The sequence below is a fragment of the Talaromyces proteolyticus genome (genome assembly GCF_021365285.1).
Source record: "Talaromyces proteolyticus strain PMI_201 chromosome Unknown BGW36scaffold_1, whole genome shotgun sequence".
Taxonomy (NCBI): Eukaryota; Fungi; Ascomycota; class Eurotiomycetes; order Eurotiales; family Trichocomaceae; genus Talaromyces; species Talaromyces proteolyticus.
Genome location: NW_025764277.1, coordinates 3,449,646 through 3,465,317, shown reverse-complemented (window position 1 = coordinate 3,465,317; position 15,672 = coordinate 3,449,646). Strand labels below are relative to the sequence as shown.

General features: G+C 48.0%; 6 protein-coding genes across 6 annotated transcripts; 2 read left to right on the top strand and 4 right to left on the bottom strand.

Moving 5' to 3' along the window:
• Positions 1 to 739: 739 nt before the first annotated feature.
• BGW36DRAFT_435989 (uncharacterized protein) lies at positions 740 to 1,901 on the top strand. Its single transcript, XM_046221437.1, has 3 exons — positions 740 to 826; positions 884 to 1,366; positions 1,444 to 1,901. Exons 1-3 carry the CDS (start codon positions 746 to 748, stop codon positions 1,642 to 1,644), a joined length of 765 nt encoding a protein of 254 aa, XP_046078549.1. The 5' UTR covers positions 740 to 745; the 3' UTR covers positions 1,645 to 1,901.
• Positions 1,902 to 2,082: 181 nt separating this feature from the next.
• Positions 2,083 to 5,827, bottom strand: BGW36DRAFT_286307 (putative GPI maturation protein; the record flags this gene model as incomplete). Its single annotated transcript, XM_046210400.1, has 6 exons — positions 2,083 to 2,344; positions 2,398 to 2,624; positions 2,673 to 2,838; positions 2,887 to 4,246; positions 4,298 to 5,147; positions 5,207 to 5,827. 6 exons carry the CDS (start codon positions 5,825 to 5,827, stop codon positions 2,083 to 2,085), a joined length of 3,486 nt encoding a protein of 1,161 aa, XP_046078548.1.
• A 225-nt stretch (positions 5,828 to 6,052) lies between these two features.
• Positions 6,053 to 7,984, bottom strand: BGW36DRAFT_19587 (sugar transporter family protein). Its single transcript, XM_046209833.1, has 3 exons — positions 7,679 to 7,984; positions 6,944 to 7,618; positions 6,053 to 6,875 (listed from the first exon to the last, which is right to left on the bottom strand). Exons 1-3 carry the CDS (start codon positions 7,862 to 7,864, stop codon positions 6,228 to 6,230), a joined length of 1,509 nt encoding a protein of 502 aa, XP_046078547.1. The 5' UTR covers positions 7,865 to 7,984; the 3' UTR covers positions 6,053 to 6,227.
• Positions 7,985 to 8,563: 579 nt separating this feature from the next.
• On the bottom strand, positions 8,564 to 10,628 carry BGW36DRAFT_285733 (putative DEAD/DEAH box helicase; the record flags this gene model as incomplete). Its single annotated transcript, XM_046210349.1, has 2 exons — positions 8,564 to 10,285; positions 10,341 to 10,628. The coding sequence occupies 2 exons, from the start codon at positions 10,626 to 10,628 to the stop codon at positions 8,564 to 8,566; spliced, it is 2,010 nt and encodes a 669-aa protein (XP_046078546.1).
• An 18-nt stretch (positions 10,629 to 10,646) lies between these two features.
• On the top strand, positions 10,647 to 12,840 carry BGW36DRAFT_368393 (uncharacterized protein). Its single transcript, XM_046214989.1, has 2 exons — positions 10,647 to 10,982; positions 11,045 to 12,840. The coding sequence occupies exons 1-2, from the start codon at positions 10,925 to 10,927 to the stop codon at positions 12,799 to 12,801; spliced, it is 1,815 nt and encodes a 604-aa protein (XP_046078545.1). The 5' UTR covers positions 10,647 to 10,924; the 3' UTR covers positions 12,802 to 12,840.
• Positions 12,841 to 15,603, bottom strand: BGW36DRAFT_403397 (putative RSC complex subunit). Its single transcript, XM_046218894.1, has 3 exons — positions 15,278 to 15,603; positions 14,670 to 15,217; positions 12,841 to 14,623 (listed from the first exon to the last, which is right to left on the bottom strand). Exons 1-3 carry the CDS (start codon positions 15,369 to 15,371, stop codon positions 13,178 to 13,180), a joined length of 2,088 nt encoding a protein of 695 aa, XP_046078544.1. The 5' UTR covers positions 15,372 to 15,603; the 3' UTR covers positions 12,841 to 13,177.
• Positions 15,604 to 15,672: the final 69 nt, after the last annotated feature.

Genomic DNA, 15,672 nt, shown 5'->3' with positions numbered 1-15,672 from the left:
CATAAATTTCGTAAAATAACAAAAACATATCTTTTCCATACTGATAAAACGAGAAATACGGTTCGTCTTAAATTTTGAGGCTGAGAGGGTCAGCGAACTGTGACCCAGCCAATTCAAAACCTTGTCTTTCGTTGGAGTATATGCTCAAACTTGTACTGGAGTCTAGAGCCCGCAGCAGTTGGCGCCAGGTGCCGAACACGTGTATAATATTTACCAATAAAATTGAATATAATAATAATTGATCCCATACCTCCCAAGTGGTCTAGCCATATTCATAGAAAACTATTGACTACATGTTTCACTGTATTTGTATCGTCCAAAAATCTACTTCATCTTCAACTATTAAGATAAATTTAAATAAGAATATCCCTAGTAACAGGAATAGAGAACGACGTAATTTCTTTCATTGAATGCATCATAGTTCACTGAATGAGATTACGTTGCGGAGGCGTGAAGTGTTTAACCTTAAGTCTTGACTAGTGAATGGACTACCCGGTTTAGTAAGAATTATGCTCTTCAGCATTATCAAGGCAGCCATTGATGCATCTCATGACTCATATATTTTGAAAGTATTCCTTACTGTATAATTCTATTTTAAATGAATATTGGTCTGACGAGGCTTGATGTGCTAGCCTAGCTGGTTCTATATAATCCATTTGATTTACTGACAAATCTCTCTTCAAATATATTTCACATGTGGTCCTCCAAACAACCATAATATCATCTTGGTTCTTTAATACTTGCCATGGTCTCTGCTGACACCTCGCATCCCTGGGCCGACGGACCCTGGTCTTTAATCGAGACCCCTTCAAGAACTAAAGACGTGGTGAGTTCCTGATCTAGAACACATCGAAGACAGCTGGAAAATTACTGATGTGTTAAGACCAAACATGCCGCCATCTACATCGCCAACGAAATGGCCTTTGCCCACAACGCAATGCTACGCGGATTAAATAGCATCTACTTACAAGCTCATCACGTCTCACAACCCAGGGACATCGCCGACTTCCTCTCCTTCATCCACGCCTGGACCGGGTGGGTTTCCCACCACCATAAAATGGAAGAAGAATCCATGTTCCCCCGCTTCGAGGAAATTATGAACAAGCCACATGCCCTAGAGGGTAATGTCCAGCAGCACCACACATTTCAGCCGGCCCTAAACCGGCTCGTGGCCTATAGTGCTGAGACTAAGCCGGCTGATTACCAGGCTGGAATTGTGCGGGAGCTGGTTGAGGAGCTTGCACCGAGTTTTCGTGAGCATCTTAGTGATGAGATTACCAGCCTGCTTGCAATGGAGCCTTATGATACTGCTGCCCTGCTCAAAGTGTACAGAGAATGCGAGGCTGAGGCTGGGAAACAGGATAAGGTGAGCCGATCTATGTTATTTTACTACCCCCAGTTAACACTAAATGCCACATCTACACAATCTAATAGTCTGTTCAGCATATAGTACCGCCAATGGTCCTCGGCCTACGCGACATCACATTTGAAGGAGGGAATAATTGGCCAGTGATACCGATGTCAAGCTTATCCATTCCGATTATCAGGTACGTATTCGCTCGGAAACACGCCGGGTCGTGGCGATTTCTACCATGTGATACTTGGGGTAAGCCGCGCCCATTACCCTTTGCTTCCGAGAGATAGGGTGAACCGAATAACATTTGGTTTTGGCATGAGAAGTGAAGTCCCTGGAATTGACGTGGGTGGTTATTGATGAGGCTTTTAATATAAAGTGCTGGCAATGATAGATATATTAACTCCAGTCTATATTCACCATCTGGTCTATCAATAACAACACACAAGTAACAGAACTGAGAAAAAAAAAAATCAGCTCCTTTAATAATAAACAGCTATGTATCAATGCGGAGACACAAATTTATAAGAAAATTAAATCTCCTCGAAAATAGACACCAAGAAGAAAAAAGTATGCGTGATGTATGCATAACACATTGACAAATAGTTGAACGTAGCAGGTGAAAGCGTAATATATGTATATCGCCGGCCATGCAAAAACAAAAGTTGAGCAAGATGCTGTACATGATTCAATTCAATTAACGAAAAAATGGATAAAAAGCAAAGAGTTTAGGGCTTCTTTTTCACATGGTGTTTCCCACTAGTATTGTCGGATAGGCCCGTCATACTTATATTATTCTCGTCGCCATTATTGCCCTGTAGAATTCGAAATATACGGCGAATAGAAAACCCGCCGGAAACGAGATAAATGGCCACCAGCCAAGCGGAGAAGATATTAGCGACGTGGTGGAGTAGATATGCATAAGAGACCCCGTATACGGCTGAATAGCCGGCGAGGCAGAAGAGAATGGTATATGTGACATGTTTGACTCTGAGGTGGTTGTTAGATATGCTGGTTTCTTGATTTGTGGGTAAAGAACGTACCGTGAAAAAATACGTGGAATCATGTGACCGCTCGTCATGGTCTCGACTAGAATCAAGAAGGGCATTATCGATAACACATTGTGGTGCGACGAGAATGGTGTCAGCCAATGGACAGCCAGGTTGTGAACCCAGACTACCAGGACAAGAATGTTTATCGGAAGAACCCAGAGCATGAGTGTCAGAATCGAGTGAGCGTAGTTGAAGAAATTTGAATTGAGAGTGAGTCGCTGTACTTGTTAGCATGACCTAAATAGAAAAAATTATCGAGTACATACTGTCTCTCTGAAATGCCATAATGCGCGCACACATGTGGCAATTTGCACTAAACATGCCACAATATATGCAAACTGGTACGGGATGACCGTTGCCACAAGGATGAGAAGTATGGTACAATTGATTATTCTTCGGCGTGGGCTAGGATGGGAAAATATTGGGAGATTTCTGGAACTGGTCAGCTAATCCTTAGGGTGAAATAAAAAGATCACATACCCCCGGTCATCCCGACGAATATAGCCCGTTTTCGTGCGGAGCATCCCATAGGCAGACGACAGCAATGTTAATATCAGTAAAGAAACATAGTTGATGGCAACACATAAGCCAATGCTGATCAACCCAAAAAGCGGCACCAAGAACCAGAAAAATGCATCCTGAGCGCCGAGTAGTAAATCGTATTTCGTAAAATCGACTACACTTTCGGTTGAATTTTTCCTCCAATTAAAAGGGTCATCACTCGGAGGTAGTCGTCTTGTAGATGCCAGAGAAGACGCCAAAAGGGACAACACGCCCAGCAGCACAGGTAAAGATGAGCGGAGACAGAGATTCAAGCTTTCCATGAAGGTGATGAAATAGCCAGTGTCGTCATATACTTTGAATTGTTTGCGCAAGACAAGAGCGACAACAAGCAGGGGAAACGGTGCGAAAACAGTTCTATACCGCATCACTAGTTCACCCAAACTATTCGGAATGTTTACCGCCAAAGACAGGTCGACGCTTGACGAACATGTCGGATCAGACCACAAGTGGAATGATACCCCATAGGCAGCCTGCTCTCGCAAAGGAGGGGGCATATACGGTGCAACACCATGCAGGTTCACATTCACATCATCATGAAGATTAACGAAGAACTTCGATTCGTGCGGCTCTGGCATCGACTGGCGCAAGAGAGGAGAAAACAGCGGAGCAGGATCTGAGCATCCAGCGGTCCGCACCGAAAGCTTGTATGCCAACAGACTAGAATGCAACGAAGGGATTTTGACTTCTGTTAGCATTGGTCTGTTAGCAGGTAATTTCACATGAAGCCCAGCGCTCAGGAGACGACCGAGTCCCACGCGAGTAGGAATGACTGCATCAGAGCTGTCGGAAAATTCGGCAACAACCCAGCCATTACTCGGAGCTTGTGCCTTGTCTATTACGGCGACGAATTGGTGTTCGGATAAGTCTTCCAGGTCGTATTGCAGGTATGAGAAAGGGTGTCGATTATCAAAAGCTTGCTGCGATGAAGATGTTGATGCGGGGAGGTGTATTCTGTCCTCCGCAGCATTCTTGCATGCCAAACGTGTGGACCCAGATTCCCCACGTGAAAAGTCTAGGTTCATTGAGAAGTATGATGCAACCCTCCCGGCCTGTAAAGGATAAACAGCGCAGAAAAGAACTTCCAGGTCACCTTCTGGCCTGTCAAATGGCCGGTCTGTCAGAAGAGTGAATTTCTTGCCGGGTACGCCTTGAGGAGGAACGGGGATCAAATGTGCTTCTGACTCCTTGTGGTTACCAAGCCCACGCAAAACGAGGCGTTCGCCCTGAGATAAAATCGTATTCGTGCTAGAATCTAATGTAAGAAGAGTATTCGGTTCTGATTATAGTCAGCTTCTGAACAACATATAAGATAATCCTTTTCGCCTACCTTGCTGCGGAAGCGTCCGCTCGGCTGTAGGCTCCATGCCAGTCAAAAACCATTTTTTGAAAATACGCATCCTTTCAGCTCGGGGCCGCGTCTGGCTTGAGCGATGCACATCCACAACTTCGAAAATCGATTTTATAACCGCTTTGCGGAATTGGTCGCACCATGTTATCGATAAATGGTCGGTACCTACCCACACGTCGGGGATGGTCGATGTAAACACGGTAAAGCCGTGAGTTTCAGGAACCAGAGATGCAAGGCTAGCATAGTCCGACCCCACAATTGTATCGCGTGCTCCTCCAGCAATAGAAATCAAAGTCACATGCCATAGAGGGTTATAATTTGCCCATTCTTGGGAATAGGCAGCTCGCCAATAATCGTTAATCTGTTTGTACGTATGCACTATATCCGAGTCGAAGGACACCGGGGGTTTCGCATGCGGGGTGGACATGGTAATGATGGTGTTAACCGAATTCGCCTGATAATTAGCCATTGTCAGGACAGTACGAGCAACAATGCCACCCATTGAATGTCCGATCAATATCACGGAGCTGGGGTCCGGGAGGCTCGGATCACGGTTTAGACGGCGAGGATCGTGGTAGAGCGAAAGAATGTACGTAAGAGCTTCGTTGACGTACTCAGCCTGGTCCAGAATGGTTTGGCCGTGGAAGGCTGCGAGATCCTCATTGAAGTCCACCATGAAGAAATCCAAGTTGCGAGCCCCTGCTTTCAAACGATCCCCATCTTGTTGCACGACATCCCGGTAATGTCTCGAGGCTTCGGATGCCAATGATCGGACTTGCTTGTAACTACCAGCATTTCCGGGGAGGAAGAGGACAGGCGCACCACTGAGCTGTAAAACAAACGAATTGTCAGTCAGGCATTGAAACACGTAGCTCTCAATTGACATACCCCAATATTATCTTGCGAGTAATAGTCCACACCCTCCTCACGGTAGAGATATAAATTGTATTTGCTTGCAAAACGAGTGTGCTCGGCGTCGAATCCAAGCATCTTCAGATACGTCGGACTCATGAGAGGAGTTTGACAGCCGTCGGCGCCAAGCGGACGGCGCATAAAAGAGTGCATAATGAACAAGAAGAAGAAAACACCAGCGAGAGCAGTGGACAGAGACAGAATTGAGACTGACCAGGGGCTGCGAAGGCGGAACTGGCGACCGCGCTGGGCCTCCGGCGAGCCCTCGATCGAGGGCTGCCAGGAAGCCAACGGGATCATGTCGGCAGCGGCGGGGGAAGCGGGAAGTTTTGTAGAAGCGGGAGTAGGGGGCGTGGTGGATGCATGCGAAGGCGAAGGCGAGAAGGAAGACCGGACGGCGCTCGAATTCCTGGATCGCGGCGCAGAGAATGGATGATGAGGACGAAAATCGAGGCTGGCGGCGGGTGCGGCTATCTGCGACGGCAGCGTGTCCCACTGAGCCTGAGTGCTGGGGGAGCTGTCTCCATGACCGGTGGTGGTGTCGGGGGAGAAGGAAGCGTCAGTCTCGTCCGAGGGATCGGACGAGCGCCTGTGCATTTGAAGATGTGGGCGGCGAAGAAGGCATTCAGGAGCAAACTGGACGAGAGCAGAAAGTCTGGCTGTGCCTGCACGGAGAGGTGTGAGCCTAGCCTGAGGTATGCTGCGCTAGGCCGCGCTAGGCCGCAATCGGGCGGCTGCGGACGGCTGATTGGCTGGTCGTGTGGGTAGTATATTTACAGTGCAAGTTACTAGTTACGTTAAGGTTGCGGTGGCTGAGACTGATTCAGAGATTAAGACATTAAGAGTATAGGACAGCACGTCTGCTGTACTACCATCCAATGGCTATCCATTTGTTCGCAAACACAAGGCTGGGAACTATCTCGTAGATCTATGGAATTACGCGCATCGGTGAATCGCACACATAAATCATTAAATCAACAGTCCGTCATATGGGGTTTTAATTTTGCTCCGCGTGCTGTGCGCGTCCCTGCTCCAGATCGGCCTTCTCGTCGACACCGAGTTTGCGCACTGCAACTTCGGTCAAATCCTCGTCGTGCTCGGCATCAAACTGTCGGCCTAGACGCTCCGGGCCCAAGAAGCTCACAATGATCGTGTATGCATACACGCAGCCCATGAAAATGCAGATGACTTTGCCGTAGTCGTAGCGACTCTTCCCGGCGGAGGTAGGTGCCAAGGGGAAGCGTTCGCCGATTGTCGATTCAATGGTTGACGAGGCTGACGAAACAAGGTTTCCAAGCTGGTACGAAGAACCAACGACAAATGTACGGATGGGACCAGGGGAGAGCTCCATGAGGTGGATGGGGATGACACCCCAAGCACCCTGCACACAGAACTGCTCGAAGAAGGCGGCAGCCATGACCGAGTGAGAACTAACAAAGGTATAGGGATAGAGAAGAGCACCGCCGACAATGGAGATGGCAATAATCGAGAAGCGACGTCCAAATATCTGACTAGCCCATCCACATAGCGTACCGCCAGTCATTGCACCTAGGTTAGCTACCACCTGCGTAACCGTTACGGCGTCGGCAGAGAACTCGAACTGGGCCTGGAGGAGAGTCGGGTAGAGATCTTGAGAACCGTGAGACTAACAAGACGTTCGAAATTAGTTTACGCCTCACCAAAAAGGCGAAATATGAAGTGCAGAAAACCTACCATGAAGTTGAATCCGGTCATCAAAAGAACAAGGTAAATAAGCATCAGCCAATGGTTTTTAAGAGCCACTTTGCCTTCGGACAGGAAACTCCCAGCCACACCGCCCGACAACCCCTTGCGCACTTGCTCACGACTCCGGAAAGCCTGTGTCTCAGGCAAGCAGAGACGGAAAAGGATAAAAAGCACTGGCGGGCAGGCTCCAAACCAGAACAGTGGGCGCCAGCCGTGAGAGGTGGTATCAACAAGGCCGCGCGCAAAAGCAGTGACCAGCAGATAGCCAAAAGCATATCCTTGCTGCAGCATACCAGATATAATACCCCGCGCCTCTGGAGGGCAGTCCTCCAACGCAGTGGCTGCAATATTGCCATACAGACCGCCCATAGCAATCCCGAAGAGCGCACGACACGCCAGGAATTGGTTGTAAGTCTGGCAAAAGCCTGTGCCGAGCTCAAGAACGATGAAAAGGACGTTGTTGGCGACAAAAGGCCATTTGCGGCCGTACCGATCGGACAAGATACCAAATATGATGGCACCGACGGAGCGCAACATCAGCACCAGCGTGATTCCCCAAGTGATATCCGAGTTCTCCTTGCCAAAGTACTTGGCCAAACTGGTGACGGAGATTGAGACGGAGAAGAAATCAAAGGCATCCCAAGTCCAGCCGAGGAAGGCAATCTAGATGTTCTGATTAGTATGTGCAGAATAAGCAGATTCTCACAGGGAGCGGCTCTTTACCAGAAAGAAAAGCCATTGCTGTCTATTCAGCAACATCAGCGCCTTGAATGGATTAGGCGCCTTGTTCATAGGAGGGACCAGGGTAGTGACGCGAGTCGCCAAGTATCTGCCGACTCCCATGTGCTGCTCCTCGAAGTGGGCAGAGGCCACTCTCGTCGCGGCAGGACTTTCTTTGGGTTCTGCCATGGTGGAACTGAACCCGCCGTGCTATATAGAAACGGGAGAAATAGCCTGCGTCAAGCGATGATGAGAGAGAGCGGAGAAGCTATGAGCAGCAGCTGTCGGGGGCGGCGCGATAAGTTAAATAGCATTAATTAATAACCGTGTTCAATGCCCCCTGCTTCGGACTCCAGCCGACAAAAATGCCGGGGACTTTGAGTCTTTGGCTAAGTGAGGGATAACCCCGCCTCTTACTGTGTTGGTCTGTTACTCCGCATGTTGGCTGGGGTTGAGTTCTGCATCCACGGCTTCTTCGAGCTCATGATTGGAGCGCGGCGGTTTCTTCATCCACCGGCGCGAGTTTAGTGACGATAAGCATTGCGCTGACTGGTCGTCTGCCGCCACTGGGTTACATGCGCCATGCCATGTGCCAAGCATCAAAACGTCGAAACAGTAAATAGTAAATATGTACAAGGCCGGTTGCTCCACCGTTCGCTGTAAACGCCGAAATTGCCGATGAATTTTTGATCATTGCCATTGATGATTGACGTCAGCAGGATAGAGGAGATCTCCCTAAAAAAGGATGAGGAGCAGGAATGTCGCAAAACCTTGCCACTCTCTTTGAAAGAACTGATATTTCTGATCAGTTTTCTCCAATATATAGACTTGGACAGCCAACTTCAACATCTTCTTTTACTATGACCCTACAAAGTAAATTGTACTATGTTATTCCTGTGATCCAAGAGGACCGACCTTGATCTCACCCTGGCTCATATGTTTCTTAAACTGCTCGCGTATTTTCTCCTGCTTTTTCCTCTTTTTTTGCTCAACCTGAAATCGAGCTTTCGTGCCGAATCGTAATTTCATGAGCATATCTGCCGCCTGGCCTCTAGTGACGTCCTTAGGTCTGATGATGCGGTCCCTGATATTCATTCTGTTCATCAGCGTCAACTGTTTGGGAGTTGCAGCTGCTTGTCGCCACGCCTCTGATATTCGGATGGCATTCGAGCTCATATGACTTGCCGCAAAGGTATCCGCACCGTGGGCTGCTTGTTCTAGATCTGGTGCTCGCGCGATGACCCGTGGCCTTGTTAGTATCGTTCTACCGCTGATATCGTTTTTTATTTTCTGGACGTATTTCACCACAAATGGGCCGTCTTGGACATCCTCACTCTTATCGATTGTAATCCATCCTGATTTCTCACCCAGAATATACCGGTCACTATCAACACGAACCCACGCGTTATGACTCAGAGAACGGATATGCCGATCGGTTTTTTCGTCGCGGAGCAGATCAAAAATGCTGTCGTACGTCGTAAATGTAACATCAACGTTGTCATCTGTAAGCGGCTTTGCACCATTTGAAGAGGTTTCAAGCAAACTAGGATCTCCATTTTCCTTCCTTTCTCTAATTTCTCGTACACTCTCTTTTGCCAGAGCTTCTTCGGGATCAAGCCCAAACAAGGTTGGAGTGGACATGACGCCGGTATTCAACGTCGATACCATATCGATGATATGGCAGTTTTTCTTCCCCTCATGTAATCGTAGTCCTCGGCCGATCATCTGAATCAATAGACCCTTTGATCTGGTAGGACGTGCAAGAACGACGCAGTCTATGTTCGGAATGTCGGTCCCCTCAGTGAAGAGTCCGCAATTGAGAAGAACGGGGAATTCTCTATTTTTGAATCCCTCCAGCTCTTTATTCCTGATCTGTCTAGTTGTAGTCGCAGTAATGTATCGAGCATCTATACCGTGCGTTCGAAAAGTATGGGTTAGTTCTCTTACATGTTCTGTGTCAACGCAGAAGACCAATGTCGATTTCCGATCGCCCGCATTCGTGAGCCAAGATCTCACTGTAAGGTTATTGACTGTAGCAATATTGACAGCTTCCGACAAAGCTTTTGTCATGAAATCACCTGAGCTATCCTTAGCAACACGTGACAGGTCAACGTTTGTTTTCACCGTGGTGAAGACGGCATCCGATAACCATTTGTCGCCGATCATATCAATATAATCCTTATGATACACGATATAATCAATTGCAGACCCCAACCTCAACCCATCAAATCTGAAGAAAGTCGCAGATACTCCGACAAGCGCCGGCGCATTTTTAGAGGCCTCATTTAAACCAAAGTAATCGAGCACCTCGCGATATTGAGAAGCGACGATGTGGTGTGCTTCGTCGACCAGAACAAGTTTGAATCGATCAGGATCAAATTTTTCAATTCGATTATTCGATGCTAGGCTTCTTATCGAGGCGATGGTTATATCTGCAGCTCCAGACGCTTTTGTTGGGCCCATTTCGATCTCCACGGTCTTATCAGGGTATGCCAGTCGGCAGTGGTGGGCCGCCTGTTCAACAAGCTCTTTGCGATGAGCAATGATAAGACACTGGTCTGCAGTGCCATTTCGAGGTGGAATGCGACCGATGAGTTGCGTAAATACAATCTAGGGTAGACGGCAATTAGGAAGAGTAGAATTTCTAGGAGGGCACCGCACATACCGTTTTACCCGAGCCAGTAGCCAGAGATAAGCCCAGACGGTTGTAGCCTTTGTCGATATGACCTAATACTGCTTGGATAGATTCCTCCTGGTAGTCACGAAGTTGTATGCTGCTAGGCGGGTTGTCCCCCTGTAGATTGATAGTGGCGTTGGCGGATAGGTTGGTAGAGGCAAACCGACAAAATCTAGGACACAGCAACGGCTTTTTGCAAATGTGATGAAATAAAACGGGTCTCCTGTACAGCCCTGAGACTATGCAGGCTCCCCATTGTCGCAAAAGAGGCTCCATGCAGAGATGAATGTAGGCATTCGCAGTCTCAAGACACCCGGTGGAAAAGAGCTCTGGGGAAACAAACATAGCAAACACTTATCGCCTCATCTTATCTGGAATATTTTCGATCGGCCGGAATGGCGACATGAACAACACCTGCGCACACGTTCCTTTTCACAATTCCTGTATTTCTATTCCATACGCTGAAATGGTTCCAGATGCGAATTATGCTGGAATCACTGCAGCCACGTTCTTGCCTCATACGCCACTCCACCAAACTCTCACCCTTCCACTCGGCCTGTTGAGCTGGTAACATGAACGCAGAACATGAAAATCACTCCGACATAGACGAAGACAACGACTACGTTTTTGGTCCAGTTGAAAATGCCCCCGTACAAGTCTCATCAGTCTCAGGACGTGAATCCTCCCCGAAGCGGCATCTCAAGACGATAATAACGAAGAGAATGCTGTTGGACCTGGCAATGGCGAAGATTTGACCGAGGACGAACGAATAGAAAAAGTCTCCGAAGAAGAAGCGAAAAACGGCCGCAGGCGGGAAGAACATAGAAAACATGTTCTCGCCGAGTCTTTTCTGCGCAAGAATCAAAGATATTATCTGTCGAAGAAGTCCGTGATAAAGTATCGAAGTTTGCTAAACGATATACATATTGATGCGGTTTATAACCACGACAAGCTCGGTGAAGAATCATCCGGTATAAATACGAAGCTTGGTCTTGTGAAGTGGACGAATATAGAAGAGGATCGATTTTTTACTGCTCTATCTCGCCTGGGGAAAAACAACATTCGACAAATTGCGCGAGCGGTGGGATCAAAGTCTCAGTTGGAAGTACAGGAGTATATTAGGGTTCTACAATATGCTGTTGAGGAAACTGCTGCAAATAATGAAGAGGGTCTTCTCAAACAGACTGGCATACCGGCTGCAGTAGAGATCAGTGAAGGGCTTGAAGGCGCCCTTGATCGTTTCGCCACCCATATTTCAATCCTGGACCAGAATTCAGATATGTTCGAAGGTAGAAAGAAATATGGGCATGAATTCTGGCTTATCGACTCTAAAACAGCCGAAACCATTGAAATGCATATAAAATCAGACGATGTCGATTCCCCTCAGTCCGGCATTTTTCAAGTTGCTGAATTGTTTCATATGAAGCAATGGATCAAGCTGTCCGAAAATCTATTCATGAATTCAGGCACGTCCAATTTTGAGGATAATTGGAGAAACATTGCCTTCAAAGATGAGAGCCCTTCGCTTACAGCGGATGCATTCACTGAGTTTTACATGCATGCGGTGAGCATCATTCAAAATTTAGTCAAGGTGTCTCATCTATTCGCGCAGGATCGATTAGCTAGAGTTCTGCACGCTGAGCGTGAAAAATACGTGAGAAAAGAAGATGTTTTGAAAACATTGACAATTTTGAACATGAAAACTAATTCCTCTGATCACTTCATCGGTGCTGCGCGCAGACTGCGACTCGATGTTGCACATATATCAAATAAGAGAGGCAAGCAGAATCGCTACATATCGTACGATGACGTCGAGGAGATATTATCTCGAAGGCGTCCATATCGTAGCGGAAATCCATCTGCCGATAAAAGTGGCGGGGATGGCCTGGATAGTTCTGACAATGAGGATGAGGCCGATTTATACTCATCAGCAGGAATCAGTGAGGAAGAGGAGGAAGAAGGTGAAGGGGAAGGACAAGAGCCAGAGAATGATGAAGGTGGAGATGGAACTGTTAAATCAGACGAGAACGATCAAGCGCTATCATCTGTCGAGGAGACGGACAAGCCTTCCGACATGGAGACTGACAACGAAGACGGGTTCGACCACGAGGTATCCAGGACTCAGAATGAAAATTTTATTGCCGAAGACGAAATGCGCATCGATGAGTACTTGGATTATATCGACCAAAAAGCCAGCAAGAATGCTGAAAGATCCTTACGCGCGATGCTTCCATGTCCAGAAATAGATAAGCTCCCTCCGATCGTCAAGGCAGAATCAGGATTTGGTGAAATCCCATCGGCTCCTACAGTTAAGCGTATCAAAGACAGTACGCCTGACTGGAGAGATGAAATAGTGTACCGGGCTGAATGGGAAGCCTTCGGAGCTAACCTCCCAGAAATTGACAGGGCCATTGCGAGGAACCATGGGAAAAGGCGCCGTGTGGACTAACAAGCTCCGCGTGTCGACCATCTTGAACTATTATAATCATGTGATATTCTTTTCAAAAAGAAGCATGTAAATTACTTAAAAACTAATCAATACACATACGACTCAGTGCAAGGCACGAAACGTAACAAAGTAGAAACTCCTCCGAATTGCGCCTTTCCTTAACAAAACACACCGGTAGATCCTCTTATTCTATGAGGAACAAGTTCATGCAACTTCTCTCCCGGCTTTTGCACACCCTTTCCAATCTCACCCGGCATATTTGTACAGCACATGAAAAAGGCAGGAAAGTAAAACGAGTTAAAATAAGAAACAAAATCGGCCACTTGGGTTCTCATTTCCAGAGAGAAGCATAAAGTAATGGAGTTTCGACAAGTCTTTAAAGTTCGAAATTCTTGAAATCCGCCCCAGGATGAGCGCTCAAAGGCTGAACGCCATTTCTTAAATCAGGCTGGGGTTGGTTAAATTGATAATGGGTGCCAATTCCGGCAATAGCAGCGCCACTGATTGCTAGATTAGCTGCCTCGCCTGGGGCCTGTAAACTTGCGGCTTGTAGCGCATCTTGAACCTCTTTGACCCTCGTCTTGAAAGCCATCCGGTCAAGGAAAAGTTGCTGACGAGCTGCGTCAAGATCTCGCCTTTCTGCTTCGACGATTGACTCCAGTTCATTGAATTGTTCCAACTTAATCTCCAGTTTCTGAAGGGTGACGTTGACTGCAGCAGATACGAGACGCGTCATCTCACGCTCCTCGTGTGAAGCAAGTGCCCCAGCACGAGCAGCGGAGGTAGCGAGCGCAACTGTTGCGAGGGACTCACGCTTCTCGCTAGTTGATTCTCCCTCACGAACAACATCAACATCCATAGAGTCTTCTGCCTTGAGCTCCTCGGCTCCCTTTTCCTTGCCCTTGTCAGCTGGAGCCTCCTTGGTCAGTTGACTTTTAAGTTCCTTGCGAATCTGCTCAACAGACCGGCCTGCTGCAGCTGCGGCCACCGATGGATCAGCCATTTGAGCGAGGAAAGCCACGACTGACAGAACTGGGTTATCTAGTTGGCTGACGGGCTCCCGTCCTTGCAATGCACGCGCGGTGTCACCATATGGTCCATCGATATCCTCGATGTACTTGTCCTCGATTTCTAAATGAAGGAACTTCATCACACATTCTTCTCTTGTCCTAGTTCCAACATGATCGGCAATCTGCTGCCAATCGTCATCAAAATTCTCGATTCCTTCGAGGAGTAAGATAAGTTCCGCGTCAGACCATGGCGCATCCTTATCGGGGATATTTGTATACTCTTTCTCTTCTAACCTAACAAAGTCTGCGGCGTTGTGACTAGACGGAAGCCTGCCTTGCAAAAAGCAGTTGGGACAGACGTCGTACTTGCCATCGGGCACATTGGTGTTCGAGGATACAGGGGTGGATTTTGCATAGTGAAAACGTAGGCGGGTGCAGTCAATACCGCACGACCAGCAATTGAACGTTTTGCGAGGTTCACGAATGGCACTTTCCATTGCTTTTGTAGCGGCTTCAGAAGATGTGCCATTGGGAGCAGGTGTATCCCCGTTAGTCTGCTTGTCCTTGTCCTCGGCAGGTGTGATGTCTTTGCCTTTGTCATCATAGATGTTGCGTCGGATCTCCAGATTCAGATCGGTCTTGGCTGGTGTTCCTGAGGCAGCACGTTCGGTAGCAGCCAACGGCTTGCCTGAAGTCACGATATGATTAGGCCCAGGCTGGAAGGAATGGAGACCTCGTGGAGTGTCTGCGACAACGCGGAAATGACCGGTGAATGGAGGTCCAATGTTGGATGGGCGCGTTTGCGGGTCAACCTGATATGTCAGTGACATGGTTATTAAATAAATAGATCGCACTTACTTGGTAGTTAATCAATCCCCATTGTTCAAGGAAAGAGTGAACGCGCATAATAGCGCAAACATCTCCAGCAAGGTTCCGGCGGCATGCAGTGACAGTCAGGTATTCTATGGGATTCAAGCGGTAGGTGTTAATCATGAAATCTCTGTAGTCCTTATAAACAGCCGGGGTTTTGCTTCGGTTGCGGCCGTTAAAAAACTCGCCCATAGCTTTCTTCTCAATGGGGTGGATTTGGTGCATATCAAACCAGCTGGAATAACTTGGAAGGATGATAGAATGTGTCTGGGAAACGAGGTGACTACGTGCCGAAGCTTCCAGCGCCGCTTTTCCTTGAACTGATTGTTCATCGCCAGCGCCTTCCGTGCCTTGAGCACCCTCAAGACCTTCCTCAGCGCCATTCTCCTTCTTCGTCTCGGTTTCGGTGCCACCCATTTCTTCGTCTTCGGGCTCTGCATCGTGGTCTTGGGGTCTTGGGGATGCAGGGGCATCTAGTGGGTTGTCTGAGGCGTCCTCAGTGTTCTTAATGGGCGAATCTTGGGGAGGTTGCGATGCTGGGAAATATTCAAAATCAACAAGATCATCGCGCGAAGTTAGTCGCAAGGGGCAAATACCTGACGCCTGGCTAATGTCACCGACATCTTGAGCAGCCACTCCGGCCTGGTTTTCATCGCCAGCTTGGCCAGAAATGTTCTGTGTCTCATCCATGATAGCGCGTGCGATGGATGAGGATCGTAATCAAGGCAGATTGATAGGCGCTATCCAATCGCCAGACAGCAAGGCTCCTTCGAACCAGGGTAAATACACGCTGCGCGTCGTATTCAATGATGGCAGGACGAGCGCTGTATTGTGTCAGAAAAACACGATAGAGGTGTAAGCCAGATGCCTGCAATAAACACAGAATTAAATCGTACTCGGAGGTCGATCGCGAACACGTACGATGGCTTCGATGCTATCCCCAAAATCTCGCGCGGCAACGGGACAGTTCTGTCAGCGCTAACCGCTTCCG

Bases quoted from the DNA above. Each gene is read 5' to 3' on its own strand.
- BGW36DRAFT_19587 (XM_046209833.1), bottom strand. From the start codon at position 7,864: ATGGCAGAACCCAAAGAAAGTCCTGCCGCGACGAGAGTGGCCTCTGCC. The intron at 7,619-7,678 runs GTAAAGAGCCGC...CAGAACATCTAG, and splicing joins AGCAATGGCTTTTCTTTCTG to ATTGCCTTCCTCGGCTGGAC. The intron at 6,876-6,943 runs GTAGGTTTTCTG...ACGTCTTGTTAG, and splicing joins TGACCGGATTCAACTTCATG to TCTCACGGTTCTCAAGATCT.
- BGW36DRAFT_435989 (XM_046221437.1), top strand. From the start codon at position 746: ATGGTCTCTGCTGACACCTCGCATCCCTGGGCCGACGGACCCTGGTCT. The intron at 827-883 runs GTGAGTTCCTGA...TGATGTGTTAAG, and splicing joins CTTCAAGAACTAAAGACGTG to ACCAAACATGCCGCCATCTA. The intron at 1,367-1,443 runs GTGAGCCGATCT...TAGTCTGTTCAG, and splicing joins AGGCTGGGAAACAGGATAAG to CATATAGTACCGCCAATGGT.
- BGW36DRAFT_403397 (XM_046218894.1), bottom strand. From the start codon at position 15,371: ATGGATGAGACACAGAACATTTCTGGCCAAGCTGGCGATGAAAACCAG. The intron at 15,218-15,277 runs GTATTTGCCCCT...AATATTTCCCAG, and splicing joins TGACATTAGCCAGGCGTCAG to CATCGCAACCTCCCCAAGAT. The intron at 14,624-14,669 runs GTAAGTGCGATC...CTGACATATCAG, and splicing joins GGGGATTGATTAACTACCAA to GTTGACCCGCAAACGCGCCC.
- BGW36DRAFT_368393 (XM_046214989.1), top strand. From the start codon at position 10,925: ATGAACGCAGAACATGAAAATCACTCCGACATAGACGAAGACAACGAC. The intron at 10,983-11,044 runs GTCCAGTTGAAA...TCCTCCCCGAAG, and splicing joins AGACAACGACTACGTTTTTG to CGGCATCTCAAGACGATAAT.